Below are 25,655 nucleotides of genomic sequence, written 5' to 3'. Positions count from 1 at the left end.
AGAACTTTCCTTCATAAACAAGAATAGCCTCACATCAGGTCTATTAATACTGGTTCTTAAGGAAAATTAAGAGGAAAAAATAGTCGTACCTTAAAAGGCAAAACTTCTACAGTTGTGTTGAGCAGAATATCTCCTGGATGTTCCTGGTTGCCACTATGGAACAAATAACTGAAAATACAAACACAGAAATAAAATATGAGTCAGACTATAGTTGACAAAGATTCAAGAAGGAGGCCCTACCTCAGAGTAGTGTGGACAACACTAGAGCCTGCGGTGACTGATGACATTTTTAAGTGTGGCAGACAATACCTCACGGTGCAGAGTATCACTATGTAGGATGCAAATGAACATTATAAATAACAAAACCAATATTATATTGTCATATAAGTGCAAAATACTACTCTGAAATATTTTAGTATGTTCCCCCAGTGATCCTTCCATTGCTTAAAAGAATCACACTTAAATTCCTCTTCAGAATCACGTCAGCATAACAGAAGAAAATTAACAGCATCACATTTAGCTATGCATTGTTTTTGACCACCTTAAATAGAATTATTCCAAGTGATTTTGGGCAGATTCTAAAGACCAAATGGCTTTCATCAAAACATATAACATCATATGCTGCAGGCTAGGGAACTCTATTCTGTTCTGGGGATTACATTTAAGCATGCCACAGACAGTCGGGGGAACACATCCATGACTGAGCAAAGATTGAAGGAATCATGATGGTTAAGCAAAAAACGGGGAGAAAAAGTCCCAAGGTTTGTTAAGTGAACATACATGCTGAAAAAACCTATAGGGGTTGTGAATTCCTCCATATTGTACTAAAAGTAATCCAGCACCTACAAACCCACTGACCAGAAATAGTGATAGTCTGTCCAATTTATCATTTCAACCAAATTGCTGGGTCACCAACTAGCTCTCAGTCAAATTTTAAGGGATAGCCTAGCATAAGGATATGAAAACTGACTTCAGATTTCGAGGGAGAGTTCTACATAAAAGTATTAAAAATACTAACAGAATTTATCAAACATGCTGAATGCTGATACTATATCTGAAAGCAACACACCTCTTTAATTACTGAGTTGTAGGAGATGTATACTATAATCTCACATCTGAGGCTGTCTCCTCACATCCGTTAACCGTACCAAAAAAATTCCACCATAAATCACGTTGTAAGAGGTCTGCATTGTAAGAGCAAATATATTTCAGTCATGACCAACCTTTCCACATTGACTGGCTTGTCAAATTTAAACAGGATGTAGTCTCCAGCTACCGGGGTTACAGCCCAGAAGAAATCCTCTCCCATGTAAGTTTTCTCCAGCGTATGTCCTTGGTAGACCTTCAAGGAAGTCGATACTTCTGCAGGTGGGTTTACATGGATTTTAAGAAGCAAAGGTTTCATGTAATCTTTATCCTAGGAGGAAAGACATATTAACAACATGTGGCTTATTTATACTTAGGAAGAAGAACAGTGAGTGTACACTAAATAAAAAGTTGCATGTATGTGCATGAAAAAAATAAAACTAAACCACAAACCGTGAGTTTCTGAATTTTTCCTGTTAGTGAAGAATGCAGACCAACATGCTGGAAAAGGGAAGGTCTGAAGCGAATTCTCAGATTTGCTTTCTGTCTGTCACAATGTTTCTAAATATTGGAAAAAAAAAAGTGTTACTTTGTAAAGTGAAATCTTGTCCTCATCTGAAAAATGAAAAGTCCTTTATAAGAATAAATATTGAAAAGAAAATCCAATTTCATCTCATAATTCCAAGTCGCATGCTTTTTTAGGGTCTTCTTTGAGGCCTTAATAGATTTGCTACCTACTTGATACACAGACAGGATGCGGGAACTAAAAATAAGCACATCTAAGGGAGGGGCTGAGGATTTAACTTCAACCACCTTTCAAAATACGTCAATACAGATTTGCCTTTTGATATTAAAGTGCACAAGCTATAAACTAGAGGTTGGTTCCAATACACAGAATAGCTTTAACTGGATAATATAATGAAGAATCTGCAGATAAGAAAAGGCGCATTTTGTTGCAGGAAAGCAATGTGAAAATGTGAGGCAGTAAGCTGACCACTACAAGCCAGTGAACAACATCAAGGCAGACAAATCCATCCCAGCACAGGCGAGGGACACCTAAGTTTCAGCTCTGAGTGCCCAGTGGCCCAGACATCAGGTCACAGCAGGGGGAACCCACAGTGCTGGCGGGGGGCCCAGTGCGCATTAATTAGCTCAGTGCTTCAGGACACCCAAGGCCACCTGGTCACACTCTTACAAACTCTTTCCATTTTCAATGACTTTTTATAAGATTGGGGCCAAGAACATACTGAAAAAGACAAATTTATAAGACATTTCCACCTTGAGAGACCTCCAATAATTTCCTGGCTGTTAAAATGCCTAATTTTTCTCAAGAGATTTTACTTCATTAGCATTATTGCTAATGCTAGGGTAGAGGTGAAGCAGTAAATGTTATTTACACAAACAGAACTGCTCATGTGGAAGCAGAGGGAAGGGGAGGGAGGGAGGGAGAGTGCGGAGACGGTGGGGCTGGGGGAAGCAGCAGGGCCTGAGACCAAGTCCACCACGCAGGCAGTGGGCGATGCATTTGGACCTGAAGAGTCAAAGCAGGTCCACAAACCTTTGAAAGAATAAATGAATGTCTTTTTTTTAAATGTGACATTGGTTTGTAACATTATGTAAGTTTCATATACACAACATTCTATTTCTACTTCTGTATACACTAGAGTGTTCTCACCACCAAACATTTAGTTTCCATTCATCTCCATACAGTTGACCCCCCCCTTCACCCATTTCACCACCCCCACCTCGGCCCCTTCCCCTCTGGTCACTACCACTCTGTTCTATATCTACATGTTCGTTTTTGTTTGTTACTGTTGGTGGGAATGTAAACTGGTGCAGCCACTATGGAAAACGGTATGGAGATTCCACAAAAAACTAACAACAGAAGTACCATGTGACCCAGCTATCCCACTTTTGGGTATGTATCCAAAGAACACAGAAACACTAATTAGAAAAGGTACATGCACCCTTCTGTTCACCACATTACTTACAGCAGCCAAGATATGGAGACAATCTAAGTGTCCATCAACAGGTGACTGGATAAAGAGGTGGTGTGTATACAGACATACAATGGAACACTACTCAGACATATAAAAGATGAAATCTTTCCATTTGCAACAACACGGATGGATCTAGAGGGTATTATGCTAAGTGAACTAAGTGTGAATGCTTGGAAAGGCTTCATGGACCACTGTCTAAGGGATGTTATTCTGGAGGCCAGCAAGTATGCGGTGACATCCCAGCGGAAGCAACTGAAGGACTACAGGCCATAGAAAGAAGAGTGGAAGAATGGGTTTTCGTGATTTTATTTTTCACTCTCAGAGACTTCCACCTCACAAACTCATTATAGAATGTAACTGTAAGACTGCACAGGACCAATTAAATGAGAGTATGCTGTGCGAGTGTAAAGACGACTTCATTGTTCTGTGTCCTACAATAAAATTTCCTGTAAATCAGGAATAAGACACAGGTAAGGGCTTCCATCATAAAAATGAGTTGATTGAATCAATTTACATGTTCAGCCATTGTTGGAAAGTAGTTGTTCTGCCTTTTAACTATATTCCATGATTTGCTCTAAGAAAGTGGTTATTTTAATAAAGAGAGAGAGAGAAAATACAATAATAATTTATGACACCAGAAGATAGCGTCCTAAAAACTATTTGGCAGGTAGGGTGATCAAACTATCCTATATCGAACTATAAGGTCATGAAGTCAAATTAAATGTTCATTTGTGAGAATGAATGTGAAGTTAACCCTATAATGGCACACTTGCAATAGAGATTTCCTTGTTATTACATGTCAAAATGGACTTATTCACTTTAAAGAATGTGTACATTCATATTTTATTTATGCTTACCCCCAATAAATAAAAAATATTTTTTCCCAAAGGTACAATTCAAATTGGACAAGGAAAACATACTAGTTACTTTTTACAATAAGATTTCTATGGAGATAACCTAATATTTGAATAGTCAGAACAAAAATAATCATTTACTTACTTACCTGACACCAACACCCCAAAGCCAGCATCTTAGTAGGAACACTGGTTTCATGCAAGTAATACAATACAAAAAAAGGTACTTTTTTGACTTGCCATTGTTTTAGTATAAAATATTACTTCCATTTTATTTCTTATATCCAGGTGAGCTGGGCTCTGATATTGCCCCCAAAGTATTTGGGGGAAAAAGAAAGCTCATAGAGCATCTGAAAAAAAACCAAACGCCCCTGCCCTCCTCATACAGGACAGATATGGCCAACAGCAAGGGCGCACCAGAGCCTAAAGACACAATGAACATTCATCAGCAATGTTTAGAAAGGTAAGCCTCTAGTGGGGAGGGTATAGCTCAGTAGCAGAGCGCCTGCTTAGCATGCGCAAGGTCCCAGGTTCAATCCCCAGTACTTCCATTAAAACAAATAAACCTATTCAGCTCCCTGTTACACACACACAAAACAAACAAATGAAACTAATTTTTAAAAATAGAAGAAGAAAAAAATTGACCTTAAAAAAATAAAAGATAAAAGACCCTCTAATACAGGAACTTTTTGTAGCTCAAGAAGTCAAGCCCTTGAAATGTTAAATGGAAACAGTTTTCTTTCGGCTCCCTCCCTAACTGTTCCTTCACAAAATCTGGTTCCTGAAGAGTCACCACTTTCACTAAATACATAAAAGAAGCCTCTTCCACCCTCATAAGAAGTTAACTTACTGCATCTTTCTCAGGGTTGCAGACTTTCACCCAGAGAATATGGTCCAAGAGCCAGTCAATGGGTTTCTCCTTATAGAACATGAATATGAATTCCACAATCAGCGTGAGGTCTGGTGCCTGGAACATTTTACCTGGAAAGATATTCCCAGTCAGTAAATGCAATACAGAAACCAAGCATCAAAATGGCTTAAATGAGTAAAATCCATACAACAAACACACTAAAGCTTGTACTTTCATCTACAAATCATTAGGAATAATCTCCCCAACTGTCTTATCAGAAGCAAATTTGCTTTAGCTAAACATTCTTAGTTGTCAGCTGAGTAGGAATGGAAGTTTTATTGAACTCCTGACTTTATTACAAAATTTATCATATAACTACCAGCTCAGGGGATTCAAGCAGCAAGCCGGAGACGTTTCCTTCACATCTTATTAAAATTCTTCCCACAAAAGGAATTTAAGAGGTTGAAGTGAAAAAAAAAATTTGCTAAATCAATGAATGGAAAAACAAGGACTCCTAATTCTGTCATCACTGAAACTTCCCAAGTAAAGATAGTTTTTATCTCTTAAATTAAGTTTTGAGATAAATGATCAGCAAGGACAAAGCCCCAGCCTCTCCAACTTATGGAATTAAAGCACTATAGGAACTGAAATATGATTCTCTCAGTGTTTTTTAAAACCTGTAAATTTCCTTCAACTTTAAACATATTCTCTTTAGTTAGATAATTTAGGAGTTTTAACGAAAAAAGAAAACTTTAAAAATAAGCATCCTGACTTGTCCATGAAAGCAATGCACAAAAACCAATTAACCACCAAACGAGAACATCATGTACTACATCAAATACCAGAAACTTCTATTAGGAAACCATTAGTGTGGTGTTCTTTATAAAAGAACCCTATCTTATCAAAGAAAAGAGGAAGTGGAGGTATCTGAGGAGGAGGAGTCAGACGTGCTCCCCAGGGCCATGGCTGGCTGCGGGTGACATGAGAAGCCAGCAGGGTGGCCCTGCACGGCTCCAGAGTAAATACTACAACCTTACGAGTCTCCAAATACTATTCTGGGTTGACTTTCAACATTTCAAACATAGATGTTTACCAAAATGAAATGTCCCTGAAAGCAACCCATTTCCAGAGGAAGAAAAGACAATTTTCAGGTTAAAAAAAAAATAGTTTAAGATCCTAAGAGTCACAATTATTTCTGAAAAGCAGATGAATCTGACAGCGTTCTTACCAATGAAGCCCAGCTGGGAGAACTCTAGTATCATCCATTCCTCAGAAGAAAGTTGAAGTGCAAAATTTTTTATGGTGTTAAAGTAATTCTGTTTGACAATAATGTCATCTTCAAGCTGGAGAAAGTGGAACAATCATATTAGTACATCAGAAAGAGAAGGGAAGATTTAGCTAGAAGCACATTCTTTATGGAAAAACTGAAGCATACGTTTATAATGTAGATCAAGAAAACAACAGTCCAAAATGATGAAAATGTAAAAATAAATTTTGTTAAAAGAAAATGAGGAAAACAAAATGGCAGGTGCACACAGCAAGTCAACTGAAGCACTCTCTTCCCGTGGGGATAACCACGCCATTTCCTGCATCACTCCTTTTGGACCTTTTATGATGCCCAACGTGATTTCACACTGTCCTGTGTTCTTTTCAAAGGAGAAGAATTTTTCTAGGACTTTTATTTTTATTTTTATTTGCTTTTTACATACTACATGTAACAAGGCAAAGGAAAGCTAGCACCTTTCCTTCTCTGCCCTCCACCCTGCAAGCAGATGTGGCCAATGTTAAAAGCTGGGTGTGCACCCAGGTGACACCTTCTGTATGGACGTATAGCACAGATAGACCCATATTTACTTCAAGGTTCCCATCCAACTTTACATTTTTATTTAAAAAAAGGATCATATTATGAAACTGGCTTTTTTCTCTTAACATATTGTGAATATTTTTCCAGGCTAATAAGTATTTATTTAAAGCATTCTCTTTAATAGACACATTCCCTGGGATCAATGGGTAAATCATCCAGCCGCTCACAGGCTGACACCCAGGCTGTTTCTCATTCTTTGTCAACGCAAACAATCATGCAATAAATGTTCATACTTAGTATCAGTGCTACTCATTTCTGTAGGATAGGTTCCTAAAAGTTTTCTCCTTACATTTTAAAAGATACCTGCAAAATACTTTAAAAAGCCGTAGCAACCCAGAGTCCTGGTTAACCCCACTGCTCTGCCATCACCACGTGTTACTGTAATTTTTACCAGATCAACAGGGAGTTGACAAAAGACTGGAGATCATGAGCGTGTGCAAAGACTTCCTCCCCAAACCTCCTTTCATCAAATTTTAAAGTCACTAGATGATTTTAATATCCTAAGAAAACTTTTCCTTTTCTTAACTTCACATCATCATTTCTAGTTATCTGCTAAGTAACTTTCACTTATTTTAGTATTTAGTGTTTTCGTGTATTTAAGTCCTTAAATAAGCTTTCTTCCTAACCATGAAGAAACAGTAGTAGTATTTTGAAAGATATGATTCTGACTCACCAAGTCATTTATGAAGCTTTGATTATGTTCCAGATACAGTACTAAACTCTGCGAATCCATCAGCGAACAGAAAAGAACGTTTTATGCCCTCAGAGCTTATAGGGAAGCTGGAGGGAAAACCAGACCTAGCACAGAGCCACGCCAGTTCCTAACCGTGCTTTCCTGAAGAAGAGATGTTGGCACTCGAACCCAGACATTTACCGTAGACACTCAGAAAGACGACCCCCCAAGAGCAGGCAATTCCAAGTTTTACCAATAAGTAGATTAAAAAAAATTGGGGACTGACTTAAATATATAGAAATATAATGGAATAACCAAATGCCTACTTAGAATTTAGTACACTAATTTTGGTTACCACGTATAAATTCACATTTTTATATTAAACTAGAAAAATTGCTTTGTTCCACTCTTAACATCTCATCAATAACTTCACTTTTTAAAGAAGGTTTTAAGATACTTGTAGATTCACATGCAGCTGTAAAAAAAATAATACAGACAGATCCCGAACACCCTTCCCTCAGTTTACCTCAATATTCAACTTCCAACATAACTACAGCACAGGGTCACTACCAGTACAGACTTGATACAGTTTGATTCAGATTTCACCAGTTCTACGTGCACTCAGGTGTGTGTGTGTGTCTGTGTATTCAGTTCCATGCCGTTCATCACGTGTACATTTACAGGACCACCCCTAGCGCTAGGATACGGACCAGCTCCATCACAGGGATCTTCCCGCTACCCGTGCTAAGCACAGCCACCTCCCGCCCCTCCTCCTCTTCCTAGCCTCTGGCAACCTGTTCTCCATCTCCATGATCTCATCATGTCAAGACTGCTATATAAAGACTGGCTTTTTTAACTGAGCATAATTTCATTCAGATCCAAGACGTTATGTACCATAGTTCGTGTCTTTCACTATTTAGTACTCCATGGGCCAGATGCCCGCAGTGTGTTTAACCAGTCACCTGCTGAAGAACATATGGGCTGGCTCCAGGTGTCACTATTATGAATAAAGCTGCCATGAACCTTCCTGTACTGGTCTTTTAGTGAACACATGTGCTTCTCTGACATCAAAGTTTTATCATGGCAAGAGCCAGTCTTTGAAAAATCTAACATACATCTCATTAGTGACCGCCAGTTTATAAAGAGAGGCTAAAAAACGAGAATGTACAGTATTGCTTTCGCAGTGTGCAAATGTAGTCTCTGAAAGAGGTGGATTATTGTATTTACACTTTTGCTTAAGTCTTTAAAACATACAAGGAGAAACTACACACTTACGATAGTTACCCACAGGGGAGGGAGGAAACACGGGAAGGTGGCAGGGATAAAAGGGAGACTTCTGTAAATATATCTTATTTTATATCAGTTTTGATTTGGAAATGTAATTTTTTTACAACCAAAAATGAAAAAAAATTACCAAAAAACCGAATACACATTGAAACAAAGGAATCTAGTTTCATATCAATTTGACAGCATGGTGACACAGGATAAAGAACTTCGTCGAGTGACTTTCAAATAGAATTTTGACTATACATTCGTACCAGGATTTATATACTCTTAGAGGGGGAAAATGGACAAAAAAGATTTAACTGCATTTAGTGGTCTAATTATTAGTAGTGATGCTGGTATTGTTATTTGAAACTATTTTAGGTTTACTATGGAATAAAAGAATTAAGTTATTCAGATAATGTTACTAAAAGCCAAGACTTTCAATGTAAGAAGAAAATACATAAAATCTAGAAGTTAAGTAAAAATCTGGTAATCTTACATTTGAATTGGGAATATCAATATAAACATGTGATTTTTCTTCTTCTGAAAAATAAAATGCTCTTCTCCTTTGGAAACGCCTAGAAGCAAAGACACCACTATAGCCATGAGCACCTCAAGCACCCAGACTGTGGTTCTAAGTACCATACACCTCTCAAATGAGCAGGGCTCCTTAGAGAATAGCCTATTCTAGATCTGGGATAGGAAATGTGCAAGATGGGCCAGTCAGCAAGGAAGTGGTCAAAGATCACCAGACTAACAGGGAAGGAACACAAGAGCAGATCTAAAGAGATTCCCTCCCCGCCGGCTTATGATGTGCCCATACACGCATCAATATGAATGATGATTGCAAGCACTGAGGCAAATCAAACATATTTTAAAAATCCACGAGTTCATAATGATACTTCTAAACGGCCACCACTGGAGAGCACTAGGGTACCAACTTTAGAAATTTTTTTTCTCTCTGATCATCTGAGTGAAAGTGTTTTTCTTTTTGTTTTGTTGTTTTTGTTGTTGTTGTTTCTTAATGTTTTTTATTGAGTTATAGTCATTTTACAATGTTGTGCCAAATTCCAGTGTAGAGCACAATTTTTCAGTTATACATGAACATACATATATTCATTGTCACATTTTTTTTCTCCGTGAGCTACCATTAGATCTTGTATATATTTCCCTGTGCTACACGGTATAATCTTGTTTATCTATTCTACATTCTGAAATCCCAGTCTGTCCGTTCCCTAGAAATTAACAAAGAGAAAGAATCAAGCATTTATTCTTCCTTTCCTTTGTGAACTATCTTTTCAAGATAACCAAATGCTTAGGAAGGGAGACTCCTTTACAGAAGAACTCTACCTATAAGATCATTACAAATGACAGAAGTAGGGAATCACCACTCGGCATCTCTAGTGGAATAAGCCATCTGGAGGAGAAGAAGCAATGGAAGCTGTAACCACAGGGGGAAGAGCAGCTAGGAGCTGTTTAATCAAGGAGAGATAAGGCTGACACCACAACACCCACTGAAGGGATCTTAGCGTCATTAAAAGTGGGACAAGACATAATGTGAAAAGTTGGACTATGAGAACTAAATGTCAGGTTTGTTACGTTCGTATAAATGTAAACGTACTGCAGCATACAAAAACACTACCTACCATAAGACCAGTAGGAAAATGAGAAGGAAATCCTCCTTTAAAGTCTGCCAAATAGTGAAATCTTAGGTCTTGTTAACACTGGGGAGAGAGGGGATGAGCGAGAAGACGGAGCGATGGGAGAAAAGGAAGGAGGAGATGGGTGACCTGTCCACTGTTGGACCAGAAAGTGGAAACCTTGTATTTGAGCTCAGACAGCATGGGGAGCCACAGAGCCTGCTTTCTCAACGATCTGACAGATCCCTCTGCTCTCCGATATACTCTGATGGTCTTATACACTTGAGAGGGTTTATGCTTTCGAAACTTCATTTTAATGAAAGTATACCCTTGATATTACTTTTTCTTTGAAAGTGTGAAAAACCTTAAAGGAGAAACCACACTTACCTGGATGTAGTACGTGCCCTTTTCCTGAGCATACATCATTAGGAAGCAGTAATCTAGGTTCTGCTTTGTTCTCCATCTGAAATAAAAATTTTCAAAATTAAACTAGAAACCAGACTCAAATCTAGCAAGATACGAGTAAATGTACAACAGCTTATAATATGTAATAATATTTTATAAGAATTACATGTTCTCAATATATGGTACACAATATGTAACATTTTATAATATATACATACACACTCTATGTGATACATATACACAAAGTATATACTATGTGTTAGACAGATAGGTATACACACATACATGACACACCCACTTAGGAGGGAGTGAAAGAGAATGCACCCTTCTCTAATGAAGACTTTAAAAAAAATATATTCTCAGAAACACTAATGCATAAGCTATCCTGAGGAAAACAGGAGTCTACTGTCAAGTAAGTTTGGGGAGGACACCTATCACCCTTTTAGAGATTTATTAGTGTAACAGAGGCATTGAAACATTCAGCAGTAAATACATTTGTTGGAAAAAAGTCTTTAATCCAATATTTTCCACATTTTCTTGACCACAGACCCCTTTTTCAGTACTAGTGTTTCCCATACAGGTAAAAATGAATAAATGTGCACTGAATGCTTAAAAAAGCACAAAACATTAATATTTATAATATTAAGTCCTTTTGGTGAATTCTTGGTAGCCTACAGAAATACACCAACCAATGTTAAATAAGAGAAATGGCTCTAAAAGTTGGTTTAAAAAGAAAAAAGAAAAAATTTGAATCATTTAGTAAATTTCTCCAGAATATACCTTACAGGCTGTTCTCAATGAGTCTATCTAGAGGGTTTTTGGTTTTGTTTTGCTTTGCTTTGCTTTTTATCAAATTCAACCTAAATTTTTAAAACTAAAATTATATTTATTGAGAGACAATTTACCAATGATACGGACATATCTGTTTTTGTGACCAATCAATAACTCAAGAAATACAATGACTCTCTTCCCAAACACTATTTTTCCTTTTTTCTGGTTACAGAAAAATCCAAAAATGAAGCCAATGTCCCTTAGATTACTTTGTTTTTAATAACAACACAATGCAAGTTTCTAATTCTTTCAACTTTGGAGTTTTAGAGACAAATAAATTAATCCAACTGACTATTTTTACAGTATAATTCTGCAGAAGAATATTATTGTTTATCACTTTCATTCACTCGGTCCTCACTTATGTTGCAGACAATCTAGACCAACTTTCAAGTTATATTGACCATGCTCTTGAGAAAAGTTATAACATCACTGAGCAGTAGTTATAAAAATCGTTAAGTTTACCAAATTCAACCTCCCATCAGAAACTCCATAGAATTTCCAATAAAATAACTACAAAGCCATTAGCTGTAATAATTAGCTCAACGCTAACATGTGTTAGGCTTTGATAAACAAGAACAACATTTATTATACATTATACTCATCAAGGTGGGGGATTTTAAACACCACAGGCTCACCTCACTCTTTCTTTAGAATCTCCAAATGTCTCCTTTAAGTTTGTCAGGTCAGGATAATAGCTTTCAGGGGGCGATATTATTTCCACCAAGCCAGAACTGATTTCTTTAGAAAATCTATCATGAAAAAAGTTGGCCGAGTTATTTAAATTCTGTGGGATTTACCTTCACAATCAAATTACTGTGTTTAACATAAAAATACATCAGTTAGGTACATGCTTATAGTCACAATGGGTTAAATGAAGCAGCTCATCATTGATTTTATTTGCCAGAAAATACAGCTTTTTCCAATAGCATAGGCTTAAAAAATGCTTAAAAATTGTGTAAAATATGAATATCCTTAGAATATCAGAGAAATCCTAGGCAAACTACAGGCATTAAATTCCTAAAAAGTATCAGAATTAAAAAAAATCAAATCAAGGTGGCACAGAAAATAAGGAATTAAAGAAAAACGAATGAATGTATGTGTATATATCGACAGACATATACTTAGGCAAAAACCCAAGTTCTTCAATTTTCAGGAAGGCTTACTTGTGGGTGATAGACTGTATGTCATTCTAAACTATTATTTTCAACTAGGGGCAATCTTGTCCCCTGAGGGTACATGAAGAAATGCCTGGAGATTGTGCCAATGTTGAGAAACTCTGTTCTAAAGTTTTTTAAATTTATCTTTACTGACTCGAATGTAATTTGTTTCACGTTTGCATTCTCCCTTACTTCATTCTTGCAAATCTCCACAAAATGCTTGAGCAACTACCTACCTCTGTACAAATGTTCCTGGTGCTTAACCGCACTTTTTTTCTGGGCTTGGTGTTTCTGCACGCTGAGGATGAAGGGGATCAACAGAACCACTGCAGAAGCCCACATATGTGTGTGTGTGGTCGTGGAAAGGGGGGCCAACAATTATTGCCTCATTCCTATATTTAAGGATTCTATACTAATCTGTGCTTGTATAAAGGCTGCCAAGACATTGAGCACTTGAGGAAAAACCTAACAAATGCACAATGTAATCCTGAACTATGCACACATTTGTTAAAATCTCTGGTTTTAGCATCTTGCTAGATGAAAGATAGAGCCACATTATCTTAAACCTAGAGTTGGCAAATAATTGTTGCTTCTCTTATCTTTCCTATTTTAAGTAGAAGATACGTCTTTTGGCGGTGGGGGGGGAGTAAAAAACAGATACATTTCAATGAAGAAACCCCTATCAGGACTAATTTTTATATCACTATTAAAACTGCAAAGGCAATATTATAAAAACTAATGGTGCCTGCAACTTACTAAGCCTTCCACCTGTTACCTGCTATGCACCCTGCTCATGAGAAACTGTTAACAAATCTTTGCAGATTTTTAGACACAGCTTAGCATTGAGGCTTGAAGCTGCTACCTGACTATCTGCCCTGACAAAAGAAAAATTTTTTCTTGGTAAACAAAGGGTGAAAGACTTAAGTGATCTCCTGTGACTCTCTTTACATTCACTGCCTTCAAGATTAAAGACTGTTGTTTGATAGCGTTACACATGTATGACATTCAAGTCTTTTCTATGATGAAATACACCAGTGTATTCCACCGGATAACCTGATATACACACATATACTCTGTAACAGTGGATAAGACCAATGATGGGTGGTCCAATGAACACCAAACTCCAAAAACAAATGTACTATAAAAGAAGATATTTTCTTTTAGCAAAAAGCCAAGTGATCATAGCATCCAAAGGATTTTCATTTGTATAATTAAGAAAAACTTACTCTTTCTCTAGGTTGGCTAGAACACCACGTACATAATCAATATCTGTCTGGGAGAGAGGAAAAAAAATTGTACCTTCATTCATGTTTTTATATTTTTATTTAACTTTTAATTCTGAATCAAAATTAAATAAATGATTGAAACATTCATGGAAAACATTAGGTTTTCAGACAACTTACGAGACCTGCATTTCCGTATTCTCCTTCATTGCACTGTTCTATATCACTGAATACTTACTATTATCAGAAGCAGATTTATAAGTGTTTATTGTTTTCAATTGTCTATGTTCAATTCAGGAGAAAAAAACTGAGCACAGAAACTACTTCTACGTCTTCTGAAATATCCAAACTGTAAGTAATGCACAAATGGCAGATGCTGTATGAAATAGGGAAAGATTTTTCCACTTGGAATCATAAAACTCAGGTTCAAGATTTGCCTCTCTAGCTACTGGCCTGTGTAATCTAAAGCAAGTCTCTACAAAGAGTCTCAGTTTCCTGTCCTATTAATAATCATAATAATAAAAAGGTGGGAGGAAACAATACCTTAGAGATTATGACACTAATGCTAAAATTACATAATAAAAAGCTGTGTTGTTATTCTGTATTGTTATTATTACTTATTAGGCTGATAATGAAAACGCAAGTCAAGAGCATTTTAACCACTGTCAGAAATAGCCATTTATCAGGGTTGTGTACTTTTAAATTATGTACAAGTGAAGAGCCAATATTCTGTATCGATTTTAAACACAGTGTTAGCTTATATTAAAATGCTCAACTCTTAAAAGGATTCAATGATATACCTAATATAATCTATGTTATAAAGACTGCCAAAACACTTAATACTGGAAGAAAATAAAACAAATGAAGAAAGATAAAGCTTCACCCTGGAAATGACAAAACTAGTGAATAATAAAAAGTTGTTTTAGAAGAGCTTTTCTGGAAAAGTTATTTTTATTTTCAATAATTGAAAGTAATGTCTATTTTTATTGTCAAATTTCAAGACTTAAGAGTGTGAGACAGCTTGCTCAGACCATATCCTTCAAACTCTTCACAAAGAACTCTGCGGAGATAGCGAGCACACAGCTCAAAACCCTCAGTGCTTTCCTTTCATAAACCCCAACACATCTTCCCACTCATCAGAAGGTAATGATCCTTTTAAAAGATAAGAGCTGTTATTCTTGCCAAAAATACGTACATGCAATCTGATCATGAGAAAACATCGACAAACTGTGACATTCTACAAGATAACTGATACTCATGAAAAGTCTCATGAAACACACAAGAAACTGAGGAACTGCCCTGGATAGGAGGAAACAAAGCCGTGAGAACAACTAAATGCGATGTGGTGTTCTGGGCTGTACGCTGGAGCAGAAAAGCGGCTTCAGGTGGAAAAACGGGGACTCTGAATAATGTCTACGGCTTAGCTAACAGTATTACAATAATGTTAATTTCCTGAGTTTTGATCATTTTATTACGGCTACAGAAGTTGGTAACACTAGAGCAAGGGGAGTGAAGGGAATACTCTACATTATTTTTACAATTTTCCTGTAAACCTAAAATTACTTCAAAATAGTGTTTCAAAGTGCCTTAAAAGAAAAAAAAAAAAAAGTCAAGCGTCTTCTCCACTGGAAACCATCAAACGGCTTTCCATCTTCATTAGATCAGCAGTTTGCAAAACAGACCCACCCCCTATTTTCATAAAGTAAAATTTTATTAGAACACAACCCCGCCCTTTCATTTACATATTGTTACTGGCTGTTTTGGGAACTACAAAAGCAGAGTTGAACAGCTGCGACAGGCCTGCAAAGCCTAAAACATTTGTCGTGTGGCCCTTTACAAAAAAACAAAAAAACCTTTGCCAGTCCCCTGGCTTAGGGCTAAAGTAAAGTTCTTGCGATGGCCTGAAGTGTCCTAAGCGATCTGGCCCAACCTGTTCCTTCTCTGCCTACCTCCTACTCCTGAACCCCTCGCCTTTCCTGCTCCAGCCACACAGGCCTCTCTTTGCTGTTTCACAAAATTTCTTCCTGATCAGCATTTGTGTGATTTATAACCAATGCATAAGTGAACATTTTTAAATCTAGCTGCTGAAAAATTATAAGCCCAAAATACTACTGAAGCATCAAGACAGTAATCTGTAATTTCAAATCAAGAATAGAAACAAATGACAACCAGACAGATAATCAGCAAGTCTACAGAAGCCTTGAACAACACTCTCACCCAGCCTGACCTAACAAACATCCACAAACACCCCCCTCGACAAGAGCAGAATCCATCTCTTTTAAGTACACGTGGAACCTCGTCCAGGACAGACCAGATACGAGCCCATAAACACGTACTGATGAATTTACAAGGTCTGGAATCATGCCAAGTCTGTTCTCCGGCTACAGTCGGAGTTGAATCGGAAACCAAAGAAGAGGAGGACATCTGGGAAGCCCACAAACAGGTAAAAATTAAACAACACATTTCTAAATCAAGCATGAGTAAGAGAAGTAAATCACAAGGGAATTTAGAAAGGATTTTGATCTGAACGAAAAGTTAAACTTGACATTTCAACAGTTATGGGAAGCAGCTGGAGTGGTACTTCAAGGGAAATGTATAGCGTTCAGTTGCCCATATTGGAAAAGAAGGTCTCCAACCAATAATCTAAGCATTCACCTAAAAAACAAAATCTAGAAAAAGAAGAGTAAACCAAACTAGGAGTAAACAGAAGAAGGAAACAGTGAAGAGTGGAAATTACTGAAATAGAAAAATAGAGATGTGATGAAAGTAAAAGTTGATTCTTTGAAAAGATCAAACAATGATAATCAACTGAACAGCATCACTGGGAGGTTTTTTTCTACTTTACCTGATGGCCAGCCAGATGGAGCTGATCTCAGAGGGGGAGGAAATGGGGAAGAGAAAGAAACGGAAACGGGGTGGGGGTAGGAAGAACGAAGACAGAAGGCTGCTGTTTCGCATAACAGACCTTGTGGAATTGTTGGGCTCTTTAGCCATGTGCATCTATAACTAAGAAATATTTAAAAAAAAAAAAAAAAGACAAAACTATAGAAAAAATATTTCTGTGTAATGCCAGACTACAAGTTAAGGGCATGGTCTACTATCTAACAGATTCTTTTAAAGATTTTGGGGGGGACGGGGTGGGGGAGGTCATTAGATCTATTTAAATATTTATTAGTTTTTTTTAATGGAGGGACTGGGGATTGAACCCAGGACCTCATGCATGCTAAGCATGTGCTTTACACTTGAGCTACACCCTCTAAAGATTTTTACTTTCCTCCAGTACCTTCCTCACTTTAGTACTTCAATAAATACTTGTTCAATGAGTGAAAGAATATCTATAGAATAGAACAGAACAGAACAGGTAATTATGAGAGTTTGAGAAAACATCACTATAGAGAGGGCTACCATTTGGGAGACTACAGTACTCCTCAGGTGCTTTGGGGTAGAAAAAAGTTTCATAGCACTCAGGTAATATAATAACCCCAGGCTGAAAGAAAGCACACTCAAGTGTCTAACCAGAAAAGACTAAATCACTTATACAATGTTCACCCCGCAACACAATCATCAATGAGAAACAATTACAAAAACTGCAAACCCAATTTTCAGTAAGACCAGTATTAATAACCAAAATTCTCAAGCTCAGAAGGAAACCAGTATGGTTCCAGACACCAGAAGTAATATGAAGAATTGTGCAGATTCGCTACATTTGCAGGAAGCAGGCAGCCTCTGCAGCAGCGACAAAGACACGTCTTTGATCAAAAAAGTAATTAGTCTGGAACGCTACTCTGTTACTCCTCCTCCGGTAAACCAGCAGCTTAGAAACAACAACAAAAAAAGTCCATTTCCTTCAATGATGATTCATTTAAAAAGGAACCAGCACAGTAACTATCCAAAAATGTAAGAAAAAGGGTAGAGATTCAACAAAACCTATGAACAAAAACAAAAAACTACACTGATAGCCACAAAACAGATAATAAATTGTGACCAAAGATTCCCTCATGAATTTAAAAAAAAAAAAAAAAACCCAGTTGTGATGGTTCTAAAATATGAATGGAAGTGCAGAGGACCCAAAATATCTAAAGCAATCTTGAAAAGAACAAAATCAAAATTGGAGGACTTAATCCTGCCTGACTTCAATACTTAATTCAAAGCTATGGTAATCAAGATGGTGAGGAATCTGTATAAGGATCAATCAGCTCACAAATCAATGGAACAGAGGAGGGAAAAAAAAACAACCCACACTTAGATGATCACTGGATTTTCGAAAAAAGTACCACAGCAATCCAACAGGAAAGGAAAGTGTTTCAGTAACTGGTAGTGCAGTAAGTAACATCCATACATACAAAGCAGCGAACTTTAATACCACCAAAAAATTAACTCAAGATGGATCATAGACCTAATGTACAAGTTAACACATCAAGTTTTCAGAGAAGAAAATCTTTACAATTTGGGAGAAAGTACGGGTTTCTCAGGTCATGGAGAACATGAGTCATAAAAGAAAGCATTGATATATTAGACTTCATCAAAATTAAGAACAGCTCTTCACCAAGACGATGTGAAAGCATGAATAAACTTCCACAGATAGTTACAAAACACAGATTTGACAAAGGAATGGTATCCAGCATACAAAGAGAACTCTGAAAAACTCAAGCCACCACCACACAATTTCTTTTTTAATGGGCAAAGTTTTCAAGACATTTTATGAAAGAAGATACACAAGTAAAATGGATTAATGATGGATAGAGAGATGTGATGAACAAAAATACTAAATCTACTAGATGAGTAGAATCTAGGTGGTATGTATACAGGTATTCACTGTCAAAATGCTTTCAATTTTGTTGTATGTCTTAAAATTTTCATCATAAAAAATACCATTCAAAAGTTCTTTCTTAAAATTAAAGACTTGATTTTATATACCTAAAGACCATGGAGGGGGGTGGGGGGGGAAGGGCAGGGGAAGGGGAGGGAAGGTGGGAGGTAGGCAAGGAAGGAGGGGAAATCAGAGAGATCATATGTAGACACATATATGAACACTGCAGTTCAGGAGAGGAGTCTTCCGAGCTGAGAACACTGCGGACCCTTGAGCCGCATTTTCAGTTTATAGCATCTCTCCAAGTGTGATCTCCTGAAACAGTGTTATGCTTAGAAAGCTCAATGGCATTGTCTTCATTTTAGAGTTGAAGAAACTTAGGCTGAAAGAAAAAACAGCCCGCTCAAGTGGGAGAATCCGGACCCTGAACACAGGTCCTGTGACCCCAAACCAGTGTGATCATGTTATCAGAGAAATGGCTCCAGAAAGAGGGTCTTGAAAATTCACGGACACTAATCTCTGTCTATAGGCTGAATCCTGTTTTTCAAATACATACAGTTTTTTATTTTGTAGTTTTTAACTTTTAAGGATTTTTTTCTGATAAAAATACACAATTCTAATTTTACAAAACCGTCTGTAATAGAAAGTATCTCCCCATAATCTCAACTCTCAAGATATCTGCTTCTAATAGTTTCGAGTCTATTCCACAAGCCCATTCTCTCTATCCATTTCTTCAGTGCACATTAGGAGCTGTACAAATGTGTGATGTGCTTGACTATATTTACATACTTGCAAATGTTTCTACTGGATCAGTTTTTAGAAGCAGAATGCTGGATCACAGAGTAAACTTTACATTTTAGTAGATACTGCCAAATTGCTTTCCAAAGAGTTTGTACCAATTTCTACTGATAAACAATATGTAATCGACAAATCTGACTAAAGTGTAAAACTTCTATAAAAGACAGAAAACATCATCAACAAAGTTCAAGAGAAAGACAAACTGAACAAAATACGTCAAAGAGTTAATTCCTCTCATACATAAAAATGTCTTACAAATCAAAAATTACAAAAAAATGAGCAAAGGCTATAAAACTACTTATAAATACAAATGGCCAAAATACAGATACACCAACATCTAATTCCACTCAGTGAAGAAGTCCAAATTAAATAAAAGCAACGTATTATTTTTTACCCATCAAACCGGCCAAGAAAGATGTAAAGACTAGTATCATCTCACATAGCATGGGACAGGGAGCCAAGCTCTCTCACAGACTCCTGGAAGAGGGATTTTAACTGGCTCAACTTCTGCAGGCATCCTGCTCACGTGTGAACATTTAACGTATGTGGACTCCATCCAGCAATTCCACATCCCACGCCAGCAACTATACAAGTGCACAACAATTTATTTACAGTAGTGTTCCGTGCAGTGTCGAAAAGAATAGCAAAAATGTGGAAACTGTAAATCAGTTTGGCAATCAGAAATTAAATAAATTATGTTAAAACCATACAGTGTAATATTTTGTAGCCGCAACAATGATCCTATGATAGCTATTCTTTTTAGCATAGAAAAATGTCCATGATATTAAGAAATATATGGAACAATTCCATTTATATATACGTACACAAGCCATAGAAAAAAATTTCTTAAGATACTTGTATTTCAGAATATCAACAGTAGTTTTATCTACATGGAGGAATTATAGGTAATTTTTCAATATACCTTTTCTATAATTGTTTTAAACAATGTATACATGTTTACTTTATGTTAAAGAAAGCATAAGGACATTTTCATTTAAAAAGAGACAGGAAACACTGAAAAGTTGGGACTCAGTGGGTCAGAACCATTTGAGATTCTAAATCCTCTCATATCCCAAATTCTACATAATAATCAAGGAAATATTTACTCCAGGGTGCTTGTTCCTCATTATTTACAAAAAAAAAAAAAAAAAGAACCCCTGGCTCAAGACTTACTCCGTCCCAAAATCTTTCGACAAGATTAAAATACAAGAAATAAAGTATTTCTCAATCTCATGATATTTTGACTTTTTCAGTAATAATGTGGCTACATCTTGGGAGTACAGAGAAGGGGTGGGGAGACTAAAGATAAGATAGAACCCCCGTCTGGGCCAAACCTTCCTCAGGTTTCAGAACTACCAAGGAACACCAGTGCGAATCTCCAAATTCAGGTTCTAGAACAAGAAATGGGGACTGTTCTTTGTGGTTTTTTTTTTTTACATTTTTTATTGATTCATAATCATTTTACAGTGTTGTGTCAAATTCCAGTGTTCAGCACAATTTTTCAGTCATTCATGGACATATACACACTCATTGTCACATTTTTTTCTCTGTGATTTATCATAACATTTTGTGTATATTTCCCTGTGCTATACAGTGTAATTTTGTTTATCTATTCTACAATTTTGAAATCCCAGTCTATCCCTTCCCACCCTCTACCCCGCCCCCTCCCCTCCTCCGGTAACCACAAGTCTGTATTCTCTGAATGGGGACTGTTCTTAAAGATCTATGTATATGATATTATCCTATTGACAACAATGACCATTCCTGGATTGCAACTGCAGGAGAGAAGTTAAAGCAAACATGACAAGTTAGACTCACATTTAAATATCAGATGGAATATATCACCTAACTTTCACCCATCACGTTTTATTTTAAAAAAAAAGGTTTATAAATGCATAGTCAAAATATGATTTCAACTCTCATAGATTATACGTGGTAAAAAAAAAAGCAACAATTAAATAATTACCTCGCCTATGAAGACTACGATAACACAGTCCAACTTCTCTTCAGGATACAGATTATCAATAAGAGAATGAAGAGTTTCTATGAGGTAAGATTTAACTTCTCTCTTCACTGTGGGAATTCCCATCACTATTGAAACTGAAACAAAAGAATGATAGTAATCATATAAAAGGATTTTGCAAAGACAAGACAGCAAAACACCACCATTTCAAAAGTATCATACCCTCTCAAATTGATAGAAATAAATGGCGGATCAAAATATTCCATGTTTCAGAAAGAAAAATAATCAAAGGATATGAGGCGTACCTATAATACAGTAATTCTTTTCCACGTGGCTTATCCATTAGAAAAGAAATGTCAAAGAAATGATAAGAATGAGTGATTAAGCCGTATGTTATAAACAAATACTGCAAAGTGTAAACAACAGATTTTATTATACACCTAAAACTAAGAAACACTAAATACATCTTAAAAATTAATATCTCACATGTCATGTATAAGGTGCACTGAAGAGGACATAACATTGCCTCTGTGGTTTCCTTCTCAAAGTCTCAATCTAACCATGAAGAAATGTCAGACAAATTCAAATGAGGGGGATAGGCCACAAAGACCAGGAAAGGCAAGGAAAGAATGAGGAACTGTCCCAGACTGCAGAAGACTAAGCAGACAGGACAATCATGTGAAATATGGGACCCTGAGTTGGATCTTGGAACAGAAAAATAATAACAGCAAGAACAACAACAACATCTGAATAAGGTCCAAGGTTACCAGGGCAGCATCAACGTTAATTTCCTGGTTTTGATCACTGTCCTATAGCTACGTAAGATGTGAACATTTATGGAAACTGGGTGAGGTATATGGAAACTGTGTTCTATTTATGCACCTTTTTTTTTTAAGTCTAAAACTACAGTCAGTTCTACTATAATGCATGTCTTGAAATGCAAATTGTTCCTACACGATTAATATATTAGAGAATCGTTTGAGCATAACATAGATTTCACATTTGCTTATATGCAATTTCTCCTCTGGGACACACACTCACTAGGTGAACAGAGAAAACTGTACCCATTTGAACTGAGTTCAGAAAATGGAACCAAACTGTTTAGAAATACTCAAAATGCACACATGTCCAACATTTACCCGCTGCTTCAGTTCCCTGCACCCTATGAATCATACCTGTCCACATCTGGTGTGACAACTTCCCACCAGATTTCAAATAACCCATTTGGTACCACTTCACAAAAAGCTTCCAAGCTCCAGTCCTTCGGAAGCCCAATTTCGCAAGCAAACCTCAAGTCTTTTTCAAGGTAGAGCACCATATCGATTGTACTATTTAGGCATTTCTCAATGATTTAACATGTACAAAATTGTGCTACTGTCTCTATTAGGTTCTTGTCTCTTTTTAAAGGGATAACTGACAAAGTTTTTGAGTGTTGTGATCCTAACCCCATTTTTCTCATTTTACCATACAGTTTTCCACAGCACAGTAATTTTTAGGAACACGTGTATTATATTACAGAAAGACTCTGTTTCACAGTAAGTTTTTAAAAATAACATCTTCAAAAAAAGTCTTAGTAGCATAAATGTTACATATCAGTAGGGAAGTATTTTGCAAATGTTAAAAGTAAGTCAATTATGTAACAATTTATTGGCGATATTACAAAATACTTACAAGTCATAGAATTCTAAAGCTAGAAGGAAGCTTAAAGATCGTGGATCCATGAGTCTCCCGCTACATTTCCACAGATAGGAAAACTAAGGTCCAAAGAGCTTAAGGGATTCCCCCAAGTTTCCACACCACATTCCATTCTGGAATGAAGAGGTTTCAAGGGTTCAAACAAGAGGTTTGCTGTATTTGGTCTGAACATATACACTGAACACCTATTAAATGCAAGGCATGATTCTAGGAGTTAGGGAGACAACAGTGGACAACACAGACAAGGTCCCTCCTTCGTGGGACCGTCTTACATTCTGGGAAGGGGGGAAGGATAAATAACTAATCTTAGAGGGTGATATGAACTGTACACATTAAAATGTGCCAATATTAGAAAGAGTGGGTGGGGTGGGGGATGGAGAGGTACCTCTCTAGACAGTGCAGTCACGGAAAGTCTCTGATATCAACTGAGCTGGTAATTAATTATAAGAAAGAGCAGAAAGAGGAAGAACATGAGGAAACAGCTGGCACAGAAGAGAGAAGGATCTTCACACAGGCAAGTGACAGCAAAAACAGAACGTACTGAATGCAGACTGAGCTTAGATTCAAAGAATTAGTTGGGAATCAGATCACAGATAATCTTAAATTTAGTTTTGATTCTGAGCACAAGAGAAAGCCATTGTAAGGTTGTCAGCAGGGGAGAGATAATATTCAATTTGTAACTTCAGAAGATTACCAAATTTTATGGAGAATGGACACAAAAGTACTAGGAGCATAAAAGGCTTTTGGAGAGATCTGTTAGGAAGTTACTGCAAGTGATTGAAGGAAAAGATGGTGTTTGAATCAGGATATCTTAAGACGGACATGAATGAGTGGATCTGGGCTATAACTGTGGAGACCCTCCCCAGGGGGCTTAAGACTGGGAGAGACAAGGAAAGAGGAGCGGTGAGGAGGACCCCTGGTAAGTGGATGGGGGATCTTTTACTGAGAACAACACATGGGTAGGGGAAAGGGGTCCAACCGAACCAAGATTTCTGTTTTGACCACGTTACTCTGAGATGCTTAGAGACAGGATGAGTTACTCCAGAAGCAAATTTCCATATACTTGAATCTACCTCAGAATCTTAAAATATTTAGAATATAGATTAAAAGTGTGACAACTAAGATTTGAAGCATTCCTATGAAATGTTAACTCATATGGAATTCAAAACCTTTCTACAGAAAAAGCAAAACATGCCGATCCCAGCATATGCAAAGAAAAATGGTATCAAGTGACAGTGCAAATTCTCAATACCCTACCACAGTCTGAGGTTGTTTAAAGGTTAGATGACATTTAGGGAAGAAGCCATTTTCCCCCAAATAGACTGTTTTGGACCTGAAATTTAAATCCCTTCGCTTAAACCAAGGCACTCAAGGATGCCAAAAGCAATAAAAGGAAAATACTAATTTTGGCTAAATCTAGAGAAGGAGGGTCTCCATGCTTGTGGTAATTCATAAAATACCACAAAGAGATGTTTTTTTCCTGCCTCTGGGCAAGTGATAAGGTTGGACTTCTGGTCCCCTTAGGGGTGGGGCATGAAGGGGGAGGGGTGTAACCAGTAACAGACAACGAGTCACCCTCACGTGTAACTCAGGTGCTGAGCACGTGTAACTGTGGCGTGAAATCCTTCCAAGGTGCCCTTTGTCCTCAGCAGAGCAGCTGGTAACCTTCAAGATGGTGACCGCCCTGTCAGCCTGGCTCCCTGAGTGGTCAGTGATATATGTACAAACCCCCCTGCTAACCCTGATGAACATGTACAAAAAATAAATAAACCTTAAATTGGGGGGTTGTTAGTTACCACCACATAACTCAGCCTGTTTATGTCTGCTACAACTGTTCCCCTTTGGCTTACAATCTGGAAAATGTAGGTTAATTCTAAAGGGGTTAGAGTCCAGAAGAAACACATCAGCAACGTGAACAAGATGGCCATATCATCCTTGTAGAAGGAGTAAGACAGATCGAGGATCCAAACAGAAACAGCCAAAGGGTTGGAATAAGTACTCTGTTCCACTGATTAGTTGTCCAATATTTCCTATTCAAGTAATCATTGTGCATGGACAATACACCTATTGTGTACTAGACAATCTAAATTATGGTCACAAGATAGGTAAGGTCACTACCTCATGGTGTTTATAATCTGACAGAGCTATCAACTGTTATTTCAGTTTTCTTCAACTTTCCTAGGAAGTCTTCAAATTCTAGTACTTACTTCCTTTAAAATCAAGAGAAATTTACATCAATGCATGCTGCATCTCCATTGTCTATTCAACTGTTGATGTGCACTCAGGATGCTTCCATATCTTGGCAATTACAAATAATGTTGCTGTTAATAGCAAGGTGTGTGTATCTTTTTGAATTTGAAAAAAAAATCAGGAGAAATTTAGGAACAATCTTAATTTGGCATTCTCAATTTTCAATTACTCAGTCTACCTTCAGTTAAAACTAAATTATTTTCCTCTTTAAGTATTCATTGCTAGTCAAGTATTCTAGCCTACCATGCTTCCTTTTGGTTTTAGTCATTTATTCCTCATTTCTTCCCCTA

At 37.1% G+C, this 25,655-nt stretch overlaps 1 protein-coding gene across 2 annotated transcripts in view; it reads right to left on the bottom strand.

The window, feature by feature from the left end:
• MGAT4A (alpha-1,3-mannosyl-glycoprotein 4-beta-N-acetylglucosaminyltransferase A) overlaps positions 1-25,655 on the bottom strand; it is a 91,999-nt gene that overhangs the window by 10,347 nt on the left and 55,997 nt on the right. For both annotated transcript variants that reach the window (XM_072951365.1, XM_072951366.1), the window contains 9 exons: positions 21,424-21,557; positions 13,853-13,899; positions 12,105-12,218; positions 10,621-10,696; positions 6,019-6,133; positions 4,791-4,921; positions 1,540-1,647; positions 1,224-1,417; positions 90-168 (listed from right to left, as the gene is read on the bottom strand). In XM_072951365.1, the coding sequence (XP_072807466.1) occupies positions 90-168; positions 1,224-1,417; positions 1,540-1,647; positions 4,791-4,921; positions 6,019-6,133; positions 10,621-10,696; positions 12,105-12,218; positions 13,853-13,899; positions 21,424-21,557 (998 nt within the window). The remainder of the gene's footprint in view (positions 1-89; positions 169-1,223; positions 1,418-1,539; positions 1,648-4,790; positions 4,922-6,018; positions 6,134-10,620; positions 10,697-12,104; positions 12,219-13,852; positions 13,900-21,423; positions 21,558-25,655) is intronic.

This window comes from Vicugna pacos, chromosome 28 (assembly GCF_048564905.1).
Source record: "Vicugna pacos chromosome 28, VicPac4, whole genome shotgun sequence".
NCBI classification, from domain to species: Eukaryota; Metazoa; Chordata; class Mammalia; order Artiodactyla; family Camelidae; genus Vicugna; species Vicugna pacos.
This window is presented reverse-complemented; position numbering and strand designations above follow the sequence as displayed.